The sequence below is a fragment of the Pipra filicauda genome, unplaced genomic scaffold (assembly GCF_003945595.2).
Source record: "Pipra filicauda isolate LSUMZ 115617 unplaced genomic scaffold, ASM394559v2 scaffold8_size5757611_pilon, whole genome shotgun sequence".
Lineage (NCBI taxonomy): Eukaryota > Metazoa > Chordata > Aves > Passeriformes > Pipridae > Pipra > Pipra filicauda.
Window position 1 is genome coordinate 2,832,340 of NW_024105087.1, and position 17,240 is coordinate 2,849,579.

The 17,240-nt window shown below is 38.2% G+C and overlaps 1 protein-coding gene across 2 annotated transcripts in view; it reads right to left on the minus strand.

The window, feature by feature from the left end:
- ARHGAP10 (Rho GTPase activating protein 10) overlaps positions 1–17,240 on the minus strand; it is a 147,916-nt gene that overhangs the window by 81,606 nt on the left and 49,070 nt on the right. For both annotated transcript variants that reach the window (XM_039391047.1, XM_027732843.2), the window contains exons 4-7: positions 11,209–11,280; positions 7,931–8,032; positions 4,609–4,719; positions 2,572–2,676 (exon numbers count right to left, since the gene is read on the minus strand). In XM_039391047.1, the coding sequence (XP_039246981.1) occupies positions 2,572–2,676; positions 4,609–4,719; positions 7,931–8,032; positions 11,209–11,280 (390 nt within the window). The remainder of the gene's footprint in view (positions 1–2,571; positions 2,677–4,608; positions 4,720–7,930; positions 8,033–11,208; positions 11,281–17,240) is intronic.

Sequence of the window (17,240 nt, forward strand, 5' to 3'; positions counted from 1 at the left end):
ACCCATCATCCCAATTTCTGCTCACATCTGCTTGCAAATTTTGGAGTTAGACCCTGCCCATAACTAATTTCCAAGGTTCCCAACAATTTTATAAGCTTCTTTTCATAATTTCCTAGAAGAGCTGCATTAAAAAACACATTCTGCCCACAGGACAAAGGCAAAAAAATTGATAGTGACAGACTGTTCATACCTAAACCTTCCTGTCTGAGCACTGATCACTTCAAGGTTAGATACTTTAAATGATCCTGCCAGGGCCTTTGTCCAAGCTGTGCAGCGATCACAAATTCAAATGTGTAAAATGCATCCTGGGAATGGTGGGATGAAGCACCCAGGGCTCCAGGAACCTGAAGGAAATTTCTATCTTCCTTTTGTGCTATGACAAAGCTGAGCTTAACCAGGAGTCAACCACAGCTGCTGCACCAGCGTGGCTATGCCCCCTCTTCCCAGTGAAGGCCAGGTTTTCTAGCAAGGCAGGAGACCATGGTCAAGGCTGCAAGGATCCTTGTATGGAGCTGGGCACAGAAATGAGATAACAGGAAAGAAGTCCTGATAGTGCAGGGGAATCTAGTTGGAGATGTGGGGTTCTATAAAAGAAGACTGTTGGAAGAATCAGCTTTCTAGTGCTTGGGCTGCAAGGCTGGGGTGGGTCTTTTTGATTCTTTCATTTGGGGGGGCATAGAGGGGCAGTGAGGGGAAAGCAGGGTATAGGGCAGCGTGGGCAGAGGAAATCCACAGCATAATTCTCAAAGTGAAGACAACCTGAAAGAAAGGGAAGGCAATTACTAGAGCTACACTGGCAACTCTCAAATCACTCTCCATATCCAGTTAGGCTCTCCATGCTGAACCTTGTACCCTTCAATTTCTAACACATCAAGCCAGTGTTCTGCCAGCAGCTCAGCCGTACCATAGCCAAGCCTCAGCTCATTTTTCCCTTGGGAAGTTTTGTTCAACGCAGTGGAGAATGTACCGTGCCCTCTCGTGATCTTTTCAGATGCTTCCTTCTATTCTCCTCTTACCTCAAATAGTTGTTAATCCTTGTCCTCCTTTCTTTCTACAGCTTCTTTCTATCTATGCAAAACATTTGAGCTGTAATGTTCAACCTCTTTAGAATTTGCTGGAGCACACTATAATACCATTCAGTCAATTGAAACTGCAGCTGTTGAGATTAGTTTACTTTCTTAATGCTCATCACTTCTTCAGATCACTTTACTGGCTCTTTTCCATCCTTAATCTGAAATCTAGCTCTTCAAAACCATATCACAGCTTCCCTCTCATGTTTCATTTCTTGCCCATCTTGCTGATACCTCCCCTCTATCCACTGCAGTTCCACGCTGCTCCTCCCTCTGTTAAGCTAAGCACATAAAAGAAGCAAGTCCGTCTTAAACTTTCCTCCAGAAGCATTGACTTCTGCCACAAAAGTCTGCTTATGAAGTTACCACTAATCAGTTCCCCTCCCCAAACCAAACAACAGCTCAAAAGGAAACTTGAGACTTAAACATATGGGAAGAAAATTAAAGGAATGGTACCATGACACATGAATCACGTCACTATGTGTTACAACAACTGTAATCCTCTCTTCCGCCTTTCCGCCTCCCTGCTAGCTAAGCCATTTCTAAAAACAGACTGCCATCTCCAAGAAGTAGTTTCTGTGCCCAGATGCCCTCAGAGGTCAACAAAGCAGATGCACTATCAGGAACTGATTGTTTGCAGTAAGGTACATGGTTTGCTTCGTACCAACAGGCACATGCGAGTTCCTCTGAGAAAGTCTTATTCTTCAACAAATCCCAAGGAAGCAAATGGACCACCTGAGTAGTGACTCTGTCAGTCCCATTGTTTCAGCCTGTCACCTTGCTCCCTGCTCTCCCATTCCTGACCAGATCACACTGGGCAATCTGGTAGGAGGGTAAAATAAACTAGCAGTGGCCCCCTTTAGCCTGCCCTTGAAGGAACACATCGTTTTGTCACAGACATCACGGGTGCTAACACCAAGATGTTCCTTGCCTGAAAGGGCAGCTGCAAGACAAACAGAAACTCCAAGTCACACACCTGGCAGAGATACCAAAAAAGAAAAGAAAAAAAAAAAAGAAAAAAGAATTCTCAGTTATTTTTCTTCTCTTTTCTTAGCTATGGATAACAGAGCCCTATCAAGGACTTTCAGACATCACCACCACACACTCGATTTCAAAACACACCTAAAATACTGAAAATCTTGGCATTTCATTACCCAGCCTCGGAATTCTGCAGTGCTGCATGCATTTTTAGAGACTTTATCCATTTTTCAACTCTTTCATGATAATCCTTGTGCTATTTCTCTATTAAAAAATAAAAAAAAGGAGAGGGGGCCTTTTACTTGGTGCTTATTTATTTACAATATTATTAGAAATGACAAAAGAACTCCCTGGAATTAGCAACGATTTGCTCAGTGATGTGGCTGATTATCCAGGAGATGGCACCATATCCCCAAAGTTCCCAAGCAATGCACTAACACCGCGGTAAGTATTGGCAGTACAGATATTGCACATGCAGCAACCTTAGCGGGTGATTTTACTCACATAAGTAGACTCAACTTACATTTTGTATATTTATCTGCAGGGCCATTTTGTAATGATTGAAGTCTTTAGCAAGTTCATATCCCTGATGATAGAAAGTGAACAAACCCTGGAAAAACGACAGCACCTGAAACAGAAATACAACTTATTAGAACGAAAAACTCCATTTACTTGTATACAATAGCTGTATATAGGCACTTTTGGGCAGTCCTGCCTCTGGAATTTCACAGTTGATTTCTACTTTCCTTTTGACCACAGGGAATGTATATTCCTTATCTCCCAAACTTTCCTATTTAATGTTTTCCTACAGGTGGTCTATACCAATGATGTCTGGAATAAATGTTTGTGCACAAGGATCATCCTGTCTTTTAGTCACCATTTGCCTGGTCATTCCTCTCTCTACTAATGACCATGTGGAGATGACTTTCTTGTCAGAGTCATCTGGCTTGTTCAAAGAAGGAAGGTTTCCATCCAGTAACTCCACCCATCACTGCTTTTTTGTGCACAGATCTGACCTTCTGTCAGCACCAGCAAATCATCAACTTTGCAGTTTCTGACTTCAGCACTTCAATTTAAAAGAAGGAATGAGTTATACTATGCTGGTACAACATGCAGTCCTGTCTAACTCTCTCGTTTGGTTCAGGTTGTTGGAAAGAAGCAAGTGACACATGAAGTAACAACTCTCTAAAGAGAACAAACCAAAGAACCTATTTAATAAACTCTGAAGTCATATGCAAATAAACAGTTTTCAAAAATGCTAAAAACCACATAAAGTATTATTAAGGGAAAAGGGAATGAGAATTTGGTACTAAATTTCAGTTTATTACTCTAGTGTAAACTGTAAATCCAAATTAAGCAACATGAAGTTCAGCCCCATCCAGAGGGGGTTTTCAGAATTGAGAAGGGAACATGTTTCTAACACATCATTTGAAGATTTGTTACTCTAGCGTGGCTCTGAGGAAACTTCAAATGGTTTTAAACATAATAACCAAATGAAAAACTATTTAGGATTAAAAAAATCTTTTTTTTTAATTAACAAATAAAAATCCAACACAATTTTTTAATGCTTTTTTAAATGCTTATTTTCCACAGCATTTTTCTGTTCCTTGAACAATGTTAATATAAATACAGCAATTTATTCGCCCTTAGGGATTTTAGCAATTTCTTCACACAGGGATAAACTATATTAAAACAGACAGTTCTTATAAGCTCCATAATGACCAACTACTTTGACTGGAGTCATTTGGAACTTCTTTCATTATTACACTAAAATAATTGTATCAAAATGAAAGGACAGACTTGGCACAAAAAAACAGATTTCAGAGCATGAACAAATTAAACACTTCTACAATCCTCTTTTTATCTCAGTATTACACCTACTGTTCTCTTATTGTATGATAAATTTCATTTATACTACAAAGCTAATGTACATTTCAGAAAATTTTAGAATAAGCTCTTCTCAGAGATTTAAGTAAGTCTGGTTAGTGCACATAAGATTTTTACCTAAATTCAGTGAAACCCCTTGATTTCTACATAGATTCAACTGCAAGTGATTTTAAACATATCAGGCTACCAAATAATGGGCTTTCTATAAAGCAGCATGCTCAATTAATTTAAATCTGCAGTTCTTCCCTAGCAGGCCTCTAAGTCCTACATTCATACTGAAAATTAGACTCCTTACATTAGTCAGCAAATATTATTTCATGGGTAAAAAAAATCCCAATGCAAGAAGCCTGATACCAACATAATCTTGAACCCTCTGTCCTATCACACATGGTAAATTGAGGGGTTTGCAGTACAGCCAAAGGTTTCACACATTTTCTGACAATCAGCATCAGTGGTTCCAAATCCACCGTAATTACTGAGGTAAGCTTTGAGGTGCCTGGTTATCTGTATCTATACCAGGAATTTGTGCAGATGTAACAAGTTGCTTTAAATTCTGTTAAGTCACTCAATTGCACGTGTTTTCCAGAAAACAGAGCTTGGCTGTTGCCCACTTGCATTCCTTCTCAGCCTACCCTTATGAAACACAGCGTAGGCTGAATTCACGGGTACTTACAGGTTCCACACACTCAAATTTCTTCCGCTCCTGTATCTCTTGCAACTTGCACACGTACTCAAGGGACAGCTCGTAGAAGTGTTTTCTATTCTGCTCCACTAGGTTATCAGCCTGCACACAGAACACATCCAATGATGTTTCAAAGGCATTTGCAGACAGCTTCAAGATGACACACACACAGCGTACAAGTGGCAAGCGGATAAGATAATTTTCTACAAACTGGGATTTGTTCCTTTACAATACAGATAATTCATTTACTTTTGAACTGCAGCAGCAATTCCCTTTTACTAGGTAACATGTTGTTTTGAATAATGAGGCTAATTTTTTTAGAAAAGCTCCAATAACACCTCTTCAAGCTTCTTTGCTATGGAATCCAAGCCAGATATACAAGAGCAGGAACTTGTGCACTGCTTTAATAGCATTGCAAAGGTCCCTCCCTAAACACAGAGAGGGAGCTGGGAGCATCCTCCGTTACAAAAGGGAGAAATCATCTCTCCAGCCAAATTAAGGAAGAAAATATTGTTTTTGAAAACTACATTGCTGGTACTGTAAGTTTTACTCTATAACCCAAATAACTGCTGTAAGTAGCTATAATGTTACTGTACCCATGCCACACCTGTGCCCACTCTGATTGGCAACAAATGCAATAGAAAAAAGTTCACTTTTTGGTACAACACTTCACAAGTTTCCACAGAGCATCAAATATTTTAAAATGCAGCCTTTACTAGCTGCAGCTGATACTTAGCACAGCTTGGCTGGAATGACAACATCATATTGATGGTGAACAGTTACCTTTTCAGCTGCCATCCATCTGTACAAAAATATTTAATTTTCCAGCATCTATGTATTATTTTATGAAGTTATTATTAAAGGTACATGAGGCCCTTCTTAAACTTAAATTGGGTAATAGAAACTTTTATTAAAACACATTAAAGAAAGGCTACAAGCGGTTACTCAAAGTAACTAACACTTAGTCTTTGCCAATGTAATGATACCAAACGTTTCTACACTAAATTACAAAAGGAAATGGAGAAAGGGTTAGGTGAAAGGACCAGACTTACTATCATGGACTCTCTCTTAACTACTGAGACTATATCCTTCAGGCAGAACAGTGACTGCTAAGCTTTAAGAGGATAAGTCAAATCAGCTTTAAGACAGTTTTGCCTTAAGACGTGCTTGGCTTTACTGCTCTGTGCTAGAAGTCTGTCAGCAGTTAAAGGGGAATAACCACAAATGCCATTAAAAAAATAAAGCTCTGATATATATATATATATATCAGTAAGCAAATGATATATATATCAGTAAGCAAGCCATGCCACTTCAACGTATTCTATAAACCGTGCACCACGGCAATTGTTTGAGTTGTCAGCAAAGTTACTAATGATATAAACATGACATACATATATATATATATGTATATATATATATGGCCACGACACCATAGAAAAAGATTATGAAGTGGGTCTACAAGGACATTTGGCTCATCAGCTGGAAGACTGCCAAAGCCCCACGTAAGCCCGTTCCTGTCTCTCTTCTTTGTTTTTCAGCTGTGTGGTTTGGTTGCCTCCCCACGCAACCCAGAATACAATATTCAGCACAGCCATTTTATTGCTTCATCTCAATTCCCCTGTAAATAAACTATCACACCTCTCCTCAGTTTTTTGAGGCACCCAGCAAGTTCACTCACTGTTGCATTGTACTTTGTGTGTTACTGAAGAAATACAAAAATAAGACACAATAAAACAGAATTAAGACTGTGTCTCACTGAAATTATAGGAATATCCCTCCACCAACAGAGTCAAAGACTGTGTTAATCTAAGACACACTCCAAATCATGGCACGTTATTCAACAAATTTTTGTCAAATTTATCCCTGTATCCTTTATTTACTCCAGTCAGGAACTGACACAACCAGCCATATATAATACCAAATTAGGAAGCTCCAGTGCAACATATACACCTATTCTTTAAGCTTGAGCAAGAGAGTGCTTTCTATTTAGCACTCTGACAACATGCTGCAAGGGCCTTTTTTTTTCCAAATGCTTATACATTTATACTCCAAAATTAAATGCACAAATGAAAGAGTCTGACTGAAGACTTTAAAAATTTTTGTTCATGAAACTTTGAAGGACATTTGAAACAAATCTATTTGCTTGTTCTAGACTTTGCACATACTTTAAAGCTTCAGACCATATTTGATACGGCTTCAAAGTGCTTCTTGCAGGTATTTTGTATTTTTCCATTGAGGTTAGGTCTCATTTTAGATTTGATATTGAGAACCGTATTTCATCAAGATGTCATACTTAATCCTTTATCATTTTTTTCTGCATCAAGCTCTTTGGCAGCTGATCAGTTTGATAAAAGTACAGGTCCTGATGTATAAGCAATGCCCAGTAACTTCACCAAGAGAACTCAATTCCCCAAAAGACACTTGTTTACACATCTGAGGGCCTATGTTGCAAATGCAGTAGGGCAAAGTAACATCCTAGTGAAACTGGAGAGCAATCAGAGTTTTTAAGTTCTTAGATAACTTTGTCAGTTACATTAACCATTTCTATGAAAAATAGCATAGACCATTTGGGATGGGGTAGAGGGCAGGGAGAAGTGTTATCTCTGAGGAAAACATTGGGGTTTTTTTATAGTCTAAGCATTAATAATTCTGACATAATTACATTTATCTGGGGGAAAAAAATCCTTCTGGCTACAGCAAGTCTCTGCAAGATTTCTCTGCAGTCTTCTCACACACTATTTGTTGTTGCTCCAGCAATAAAAACTATTACAAGTAAGTACGATGATAAAAAACCCAGAGGGACAAAAGGAATGCCAGGCAAAACAGATCTGGTTTTAAGTTATAAATTGTCAACAGATTTTTTTGTAGCATTACTCAAAAATTCCCCAAACAAATCTTCAAAACATGAGAAAAAGCACAAACCCGTTTTTCTTCAGGAACAGAGGTCTTGCTGTGCTTTGCATAAAGTATTATCACAGGACACTTAGTCAATACACTTAGCAAATTACATCCATGGTAAAGCCTTATAAGAAATATAGAGTTTTTCACCATATGTTTGCATTTTGCTATTGCCTTAATTATACATAAAAAAATAACATGATGTTCATTGCTTCATACACACGCAAAGCCCTTGATTCAGAAAATAGTAGGGGTACATCACTAAGTTCAGCATATACTACTGATTTTCTCACCAACCTTTCCAGTGCAAATTTATTTTTATTTTACCACTATGAATGCTGGTTTTACATTTGCTGAGGTACATGTACTTATTCAAAAGCCTCTTTAGCTTGAATAAAAATAGAGGTAACAATACCTCTTGTAATTGTAGCTCTTTCTTCTTAGCTGACAAATTCAAATGTTTTTCTAACAAACTGTAGTTCTTCTCTGTCTCTTTATCAAACTTCTTCTTTTCCTCCTACAACAGAAACGAAGTAGCAATGATTTATATATAAAAATGTAAGACTCTTTCTTTTAAAATTCTAGTTAATCAGAAACAAAGAGAAAAAAACTATCATAGCTCCGATAAGTAAAGGAAGGGATGTTTCCATCTCATTTAAAAAATTAATTTAAAGGCTAACTTGAAATGAAATCCCATTGCATCATTATGGTGTAGCTTATCACACAGATGCTTACATCTTCTAAGTCAAAAGAGCGAAAAAACAGACCTCTTTCTGATTTATTGCATTTTTCATTACTTTCAGGGATCATTCACACCACCTTGTGTGAATTGAATAGAGATCTTAAATGGAACTATGGGATTCCCTGAAAAAAACCCAAAAAACCTTTCTAAAATTGACAGGGGGAAAGTTTCAACAGCTCAAAACCCAAAGCAAATACACCTCCATATTCCACAGGATTTCTTGACTTTAAAGTCATACAATGACCTCTCTGCTGAATTCTTATTCCTACCAGTTTTATTGTGCACATGACAAAAAAAAGACTTTTTAAAATAAAGAAAAATATCCATAAAACATAAAATCATACTAGGAAAAGAAAAATTCTCACAGACACATACAAATATCATTTGCACATGCAAATCCATTTCTCTGACCACCAAAAGCAATATACTGGAAGAAGGATGGTCATCAAATATTTCTAGGAAATCTGAGTTCCTGGATCTAATTTAGTAGAAGACATTGGAGAACAAATTGCTTCCTCAGTTCTAATTTCCTAACAGTGTGTAAAGGTAAAAATCAGTATTGATGAATTCAACCAACCGGTTTTGAAGCTATTTTTACTATATCTAATTGCAGTAGAAAATAACCTCAAATAAGTAAAATCAAGTATTACATATTCAAGAACTGACAGATTTACTCATCAGAAAGGTACTAATTCAATGTCAATATTTTCCTGTCAACTGTAGTTTTGGAATTTAATTTTATGTATTCTACCCAAAATCCTGGTTAAACTCAATAGACATACTTGCTCTTTTTTTTTTTTTCTCTTAACCTTTCACTTTTAATAATATTATATATACACTATAAGCAATACACATTTTTGTTCTCTGAACCATTAGATTCTGAAAATGGCATTATATTTAAAGGGGGATGTAAGCTGTTCAGGATTGCTTCTCAGAAAGTGCTTTTGCAAAAAATGGTGGTTTTTCCCTCCATTATGAGTCTAAGAACTTCCTGTAAAAAAGGAGCCACAATACTAGTTATCAACTGAGAAATATTAAGATATATATATGATATCAGTGTGATCAGAGATAACACATTAGCATTTGGAGAATTAGGAAGAAAGTAGAGTGTGGGGTAGGGGGTGCATCTCTGTGGTTTTATTAGCAAAGTTTCCATTTATATGGTGAATATTTGAGTGCTGCCAGACAAAAAAAGAGCTCTCTTAACTTCTTAATAGGCAAAGCCAGAAACTTTACACAAGTAGTTTGGGATTAGAGCAATTCTTTTTCTTCTTAAGCCTAACTCAGACCATTTCATCAGTGGGGGATGTAAGATACAGGAAAATCTGAGGCAGCACATTCAAGTTTTAGTTTGTAATAGTAGCGTATAAATCTTTCCTAAAGTAAATACTACACAATGTTCCAGATATATTTCACCACTAGGTGCCATAACTTCTTTTTCAGAGCTAAGTAGTATTATATTTCCAGTGTCAGTGCTTTGATTATATTGAATAAATATTCAGTTAAGAATATTCCAAGAGCTAAATATTTTTAAAGGATTTTTATTTAAATATTATACAATTATGTAAGACTGTTCTATTTAAAGGTCAAATTCTGTCAAAAAAAAAAAAATCACAAATAATAGCTACAGCTTCACAGAAACAGTATGCAGGGACACAAGGAATGAAACATCCATCCAAGAAAAATGAGAGATGTAGACAATGTCAATGTAATTTGCCTTAGAACCATCAGGAACAAAATCCTGACTAGGAAATGAGTGAAGATATGAGATAATTTAAAGCATTAGGAGTTCTCACACCCAAAACAGCAATGTTCTTTAACAGCAAAAATACTGCTGAAATAATCCATTCATTAAACAGCTGCTTCTGTGACAATAGGTTACATTTAGAATGAATTTTTTCTTCCCTTGGTCCCTCACAGACCAAGTTTTCATTGTATGTTGGTTGGGTCATCTAATATACTTCTCTCAAGTCCATAGAATTACACAAAGCTCGTTGTATTATTAAACTGAAAGGATTTCTGCTGAACAGAGCATTTTCAATTCATGAACACTGAAATCATATGCAGAACATGCTAATCATTCCTGCTAAACTCAAAATGTATAGTGCTCTTGTAATTGAAACATTGTCTTAGCTATTAAATATCACTGCTAATTACATCATTATTATAAAATAAAACATATGCAGTTGGTTTGAAAATGTAGTAATTGAGTTTTGCAACAGAAAACTGTAATAAATAGCTGGGGTTTTTTTCCTTTCCTTTTTTTTTTTAATAAGCATTTAAATTCCTCACTGCAAGAAGGAAGATAGGTACGAAGAGGTCAAATTTGTCCTTGTTACTTTTATCCAAAGATAGTCTTTATTTAATACATGAAGTTCACTGTGCCATTTTTTTAAAATATACACAACTTTGTGACAATCTTAAAAAAATTACCACTTTCACCAAAAAGAGGAACTTTGAATGAGATCTCATCTTTAAGCTCTCCATTCCTATTTTTTCCACTCACGCAGAGACAATGAGTTATTTATGCAAAAGAAAAAAAAGTAAAAGAAAGGCAGTTTTCACTTTGCAGGTAGCAAAAACGCAGTTAAAGGCACATGATGAGCAAGCTCCTTTAGGCAGTTAATATTTTTCAGCCTTTGTTGTGCAACCGCAAGCAAATACAAGGCAGAACAGGATTACCCATTAGGAAGGGGGGCAGGCTGTTAGCAGGATTGTTCCTATTCCAGACATAAGAGATAAGAGAGGTGACAAGAAAGAATGGAGAAGACACATTCTTCTCTTCTTGAAACATTCCATTTGTTTCTGAAGCAAGTTCTCAAAATAGAAACAAAAAAGTGTGAATACATGAAATCTAAACAACAGTATGTTTCTGCCAATTACATGTCATTACTGCAATGCAGTCCAAGTAGAGAAATTAAACAAACTTATAAAGGCAACAAGGGACAAACCTTTACAGCTCCTAGCTGCTCTTTTCTAAATCTTTCCAAAGGTTTGATCAGAGTTTCAGTAACACTGAGTGCCTAAAGAAAAAAAAGCATGGGTTAGGTTTCCATAGCCAGACTGACAAGTCACTTTAGCATCAGCAATAAAAAGAAAAAAGGAAGCAAGCTCCGGGGTAAAATAACAGAGAAGCATGCAAGTTAGGAGTCCTAACTCAAAAAAAAAAAATAAAAAAAAAAAAAAAATCACATCTCTTGAGTTCATTCAAGCCTTCAAAATTTCAATCCCTTATTTCAATCCACTATCAGGAAAATTAAATCTAAAACAAATGCAGGAGTTTCAGAAATTTCGAGGCTGCAGCCAAACTTCAACTGTTTTATTTGTGCCGCTCTTGCAGATCAGGTTGATGGTCTCAGTGACTGAAGATCAGAATGAGATGGAGGTCGAATCATTTTCATTTGGTTTCTGCAACAAGAAGCACTACAAACATGCTGAATTGAATACTGAATAGCAAATAATAATCTTTTCAGACACAGTTAAAGCCATTAGGCATTGATATATATTTCCAAATATTTACAGTTAAGTACATTAAGAAGACCTTAAGTTAACCTAAGTTACAAAATCAAGAGGTTCAAAGTCAATAAACAAGAAGTTTATTTGACAGGGTGAGCATTCACCAGTGCACTTACAATATGTACAGCCTCATAGCCATACTAAAGAGAAAGAAAAAGGACACAATATTCCATCATACCAATGAAGCCTAGGACTGGGCTTAGCACAGCCACTGGGCTAAGATGCCAGGAGTTCAGGCAGAGTTCCCTGGAAGCTACCCTGAGATACAACAGAAGGCTTTCTCTCTTTTTCATCCCCTTTCCCCCCACCCCTTCATAGGTGAAAAGCTTCAGATAAAACATCACAGGCTTAATCTAGCCTTCTGGAACACTTCTGAAAAGTTTTTATCATAAAACACACATGGGATGTACTGGAGATCTGGCACAACAGGAATCTGCACACCACTGTCTGCTCCCACCCACCCCTGGAGCCATGCAGGGATTACTGTGGGAGTCATCCTGCCAATTCACTGTAACCAGAGCAACCCACATTTTTCAACAGCCAGGGCAGCTCACTAACCTGTAGCTAACTGGAAACCCAAATATCTGGCAAGTCTGGGCCAAACTGGGTGTTGCACAGTCATCCCTGTAACAGCTATGTCCTAACTTCAGAGCACTTCTCCTCATGGCCCAAATTTTTTCTTTCAGCATCCATTTCCTAATTTTGCCAAAAACACTCAAAGCACCCCTCAGCACACCCTTGGTGGGAGCAAAAGGAAAAGGAATCCTGACAATATTTTCTTTCAAACGCGTACAAGCAGTGCTGGCCTAACCACGACAGAGGAGACCCTTGCAGTAAACTGGAGGGTGGAGAAGGACAACAAGCAACTTCTGCCAAGTCTCCAGCACAGCCAAGAGATATCCAGAAGAGTCCATCCCAAGGCTTTGTGAATACTCTTGGCAGTTGGAGAACCATTAATTCCCTAAACTATCTCCAATCCCACCAAATGAAGACAGCTGAATGCCCCAAGCAGGAGCTGAACTGTGGTTCTAGGAAGGATTTAGCCCACCCAGCAGCCTGTGCAATATGTACCCTAACTACTCAAGCAGTTAGCAGGAGTCTCCAGGGCAGTTTTTAGAATATTCAGATTTTTCAAATTTTTTCAGGTTACCAGAACTTTCCTAGGGGCTGAAATGAAAGAGCAATTTGGATTTATAATCGGATCGAGCACCAGAAACAGGTCCCTGGGACACAGCACCTGAGAACTAAAAGATCTCTTCTTGCTGACTGCAAGAATTCTCAAGTCAGAGTGAAGAACTGCTTGTGGAAATCAAAGAATAGTCCTTCTATACTGGAAAACTTCAAGAAGTTTAAATTGGTTCTGCCAGTTTCCCCTCTAGTAACAAAGCAAGGCAGAAAGCTGTGAGGCCTCCTCAGAGAAGAAGACACAAGCTGCCAGGAGGCAGAGCACCACAGGTACTAGAATCATTTTAAAGCATTTAAAGGCAGCAACTGAGCACTTAAATGGTCTGAAGGTTAAAAATAAATAACAAACGACAAGTTGCTTATTAGTTGTTTGAACTTTTACTCAAAAGAGTGACACGTAAGATTAACGGGAATTGAACATGTGCTGAACACAAAGTCCGAGTCAAAGAAAACCACAGCACCTTGATGTAACGAAGAAAAAAGAAGAGGAAAACATTCACAGAAAAGACTGTGCTTTATAAACCAGCAGGGCTGTCTGTAAATCACTGCTCTGCTACTCCTGTGCAGTACTAACCATGGGAACCACTACAGGAATTTGTTTGAAGCAGAAAATAATCTTTAAATCAAAATGGGATGTTCTCTTCAGCGACTGCCAAGAAACAGATTCCACTGCTGCCAGTGGTATGATATGCCAGTAATTCTTTCATTAAAAGAAAAACAAGCTCCCCCTCCTTCCAAAAAAGACATTTATCATTTTGTGCAACTTAAACTTTTGTTAATAGATGCATCCCCAGATGCCTTCCATACAGGTATTTATGATTTGTCACCCCCTTTGCTTTCTGTGCCTGGGTTACATAACAGGACTCTTGATTATTTCGAGAGGGTGGAGTGAGATTTTGCAGATCTTTGGTCAAACTCTCATGAAGCTTCATACCATGCTCAAACATAAAAATACAAGACTGGTAAGTTCAACAGTGAATTACAGAGATGTTCTTCTGACTGGCAGTGATAAAAACAAAGTTCATAGTTAAATATGTCCAGCACAAGACTAAATAGAGAGGCATTCCCACTGTTTTCCAGTACTTAGAATCCAGTGCGTCATGAAAAGATACAAAAATATGTATATTTATTTATAGAACAAAAACATTATTTACACTGCTATTCATTCTTTGCTTATTTATAACTTGGCAACTCAAAACAACATCTTTTTTCCTTTTTTTTTTTTTAAGCCATGGATAACAGATTAGAAAATAGGAAATAAGCTAACGACTGCTTGAATATGTTTGTAATTATCACTTGTACCCTCCTTAAGAAATAGGATCATGTTAAAATGTAAAATTTCCAGGAAAAGTTATATTAGGCATTTAAGTTAAATATTCATTAATACAAAATTACTTGTTCCTTCCTTTTTCAACTTCTGTCTTGATTCTTAAATTAATTTTCACCACTCTACTTCTCTAATCAGATTATAACAGGAATGTACTATTTAAAGGGCACAAAAAATTCCTTTCTTTACTTTACATCTCTGATCTGCCTAAATCTATCTGAAAGAAATATATATATTCAATTATAAGATCTGGCAGGCAAACTATGGCATGTAACTAATAAGTGAATCAATATAAAGAGGTCATGTCTCAGGTAACAGTATCTTAACCAGCTTTACGAATGCCAAAGTCTCAGGAATGCTTTAAGAAATGTTTAACCTGATGTGCACACGTGTCCAGGCAGACAGTCTGGAACTGCCTACACTATTCCTGTTCTATCTGCAGCATCTATGGAAAGGTCAAAGAATTACCTTAACTTGAACATAAACCTGGCAATAGCAGCAATAAAATCATCACTGCCATCATCACCCCAGAAGATCACTGTATCCAACATTTCCAACAACACCCTAAAGCAGGCTTTCAGCTTTGTGTATATCTCCTTATTTCAGATGCCTTCAGGAAACTCCACCTCCTCAGAGAAGTCCTATAAAATGGTGCTAATCTTGACTTTTCCAGTTTCAGTTCTTTCAAAGAAATAAGCAACAGGCCATAGATTAAGGGGCCCAAACCAACATTTCCTAGTGCAGACTAGGAAAGGCACAGACTAAATCCATCAGCCAGCTCATTCACAGCTGCTGGGTACCTCCAGTCGAGTCAACAAGATCCAACAGGTCACTTACCAGTCAGCACCAGTCCACAAAGATGACTCCATTTAGACTGTCACTTCCTCCCTTCTCAGAGGAGTTCAGGGAGACACTGCTTCCCCAAACTCCTCCTACGCACTGCAACCTGACAGACAAGACCATGCTCCAGCATTCAGTGCTCCTCTTGCCTTCTCGCCCTCCTGCAGTAGGCAGGAGCAGGTCCTCTAAGTTCCTGCTCCCCTTGTAGGCAGAACCAGGCTTGTCTTGCAGAGGAGCAAGGCTCCTTGCACGGCCTGCAGAGGAGCAACCATCCACAGGAGTTCTCCCAGTTCAGTCCAGCCCCTGTGGCTAAAAAGGCTAGACCAACCCAAGTTAATCAAAATTTGCTTTTCTTATTAGACAAATGCAGCACTGGTCTCACAGCCTTCACCCTAAAAATATCCTTAGGCTTCAGCCCTTACTTGAAGCACTGGAAATTACACACTGCTCATCAACAACTCCAGTGATGAGGTAAATACACACCCTGACTCTGCTCCATTCTGAACCTAAGCATTCTCCCATAAAAGACAGGTTTACTGAGAAAGACAAAAGCCAAAGCCATAAACATACACCTTCCTGCAAACTGCACAGCAGCACAGTTCCCAATTCACATCCCAAGAACTGGAATGCAGATTGGATGCCATACCTAAACGAGGGGGTTTAGTTTCCCAGAATACCAAGCGGAAAGGTTTATTTGTAGTCAGGGGTAGGACTGTTTCTACCCTCAACAAAGCAAAGAGGGAGGCTGCCAGTCAGTAGGGCAAAGCTCATGAAACTAATAAGTGTCAATGAAACTAGATCTGGGAAGGAAGTGTTGCCTTACTGAGTGCAACAGAGAATGCAGAAAGGAAGACATACCTACCAGTGATTCAATAACACAGTAGTTAACAATGCTGCTAAATAAAGAAGTTTACTTTCTAATAAAGAAATTTAGCACCGACAGCTGCACTTCTACTTACAGAGGACATAGCTCTTCTGTGTTTTTTTCTAAGAAATTGCAACATTCAGCTTAATAAAAAAGTCAATTCTGATATCCCCAATGCTGGAAACTTATAAAGAACTTTATGTCCTCGAAAAACCTTTAGTAATTTGCATAGTGATTTGCTACTGAAATTTCTCAAAGAATTAAGACCCATGCCTGAAACCCTGTATTACAAAACTTTGCAGATACAATTCCACTACTGAGGACATCGAGTGTTACTTATGAAGCTTTATCCTCTATTCTCCTTTTTCCCAAGACAATATGGTTTGCACTTACAGTTAAGATATGCTCCCAGTTGGCTGCACGGCCACTTCTGCTGCCAGCAAGCCCTGCAGATAGAGGGGTGCATCTCTAACTACTTCTCAGCACTGGTTTTGTATTTAGGTGGAGCACTGTTGACTGCAGGCACTGCAGCCCACGCCCAAGGGTCATTTGTTTGTTTTCAAATCATATTTTCTTCTAGTAAGAGTCTGGATTTTCTCTCTGCACTAGAGCTTTCCCTGTAGCTTTACAATCCTAAATAATGCAAGGCCTCAGCCACGCATTGGGCATACAGACATGGGTGTTTGAGGGTTTTTGGGTTTAAGGCTGGAATCTATAGACTAAAGGATTTTTAAGGGGGTCTCATAGCACATTAATACTTGTGTGTCTTTGCATGTGTGCAGAGGCTATAAAATCAAAGTGATGTGCATTGCTCTGGATTCATTTGCTGCGGAGGAAGCCATCTGGTAACAAAAAAGCCAGGTGGACGGGCGATATATCTGTTTTGGACAACTTATTTTGTGCATTTCTGAGGTACCAGAAGGCATCTGTAACAAAAATCACCTTCCTCTTAAGTGTTCCAGAAAACTGCTCCCAGGATTTGGTAAGACGACAAGAAGTTTCTCAAATCGGTTCCGTGGGGAATTTCCTAGACCATTGATCCCCTGCACCACAAGCTGCAATACAGGGAGAATCCTGTGCTCTGCACTTGCTGGCTCTTTCAAAAGCAGCAGCCTTGCCTTACAGAGAGTACAATAGCAGGACTCCTGAGTTCACTCTTTCAATGAAAGGTTATTTCCTGTTCAGTGGAAGTTCATGACTGATCTAAAGGACAGAGACAGCTAAAAGGGCCTCCTATGACCCATCTGCTA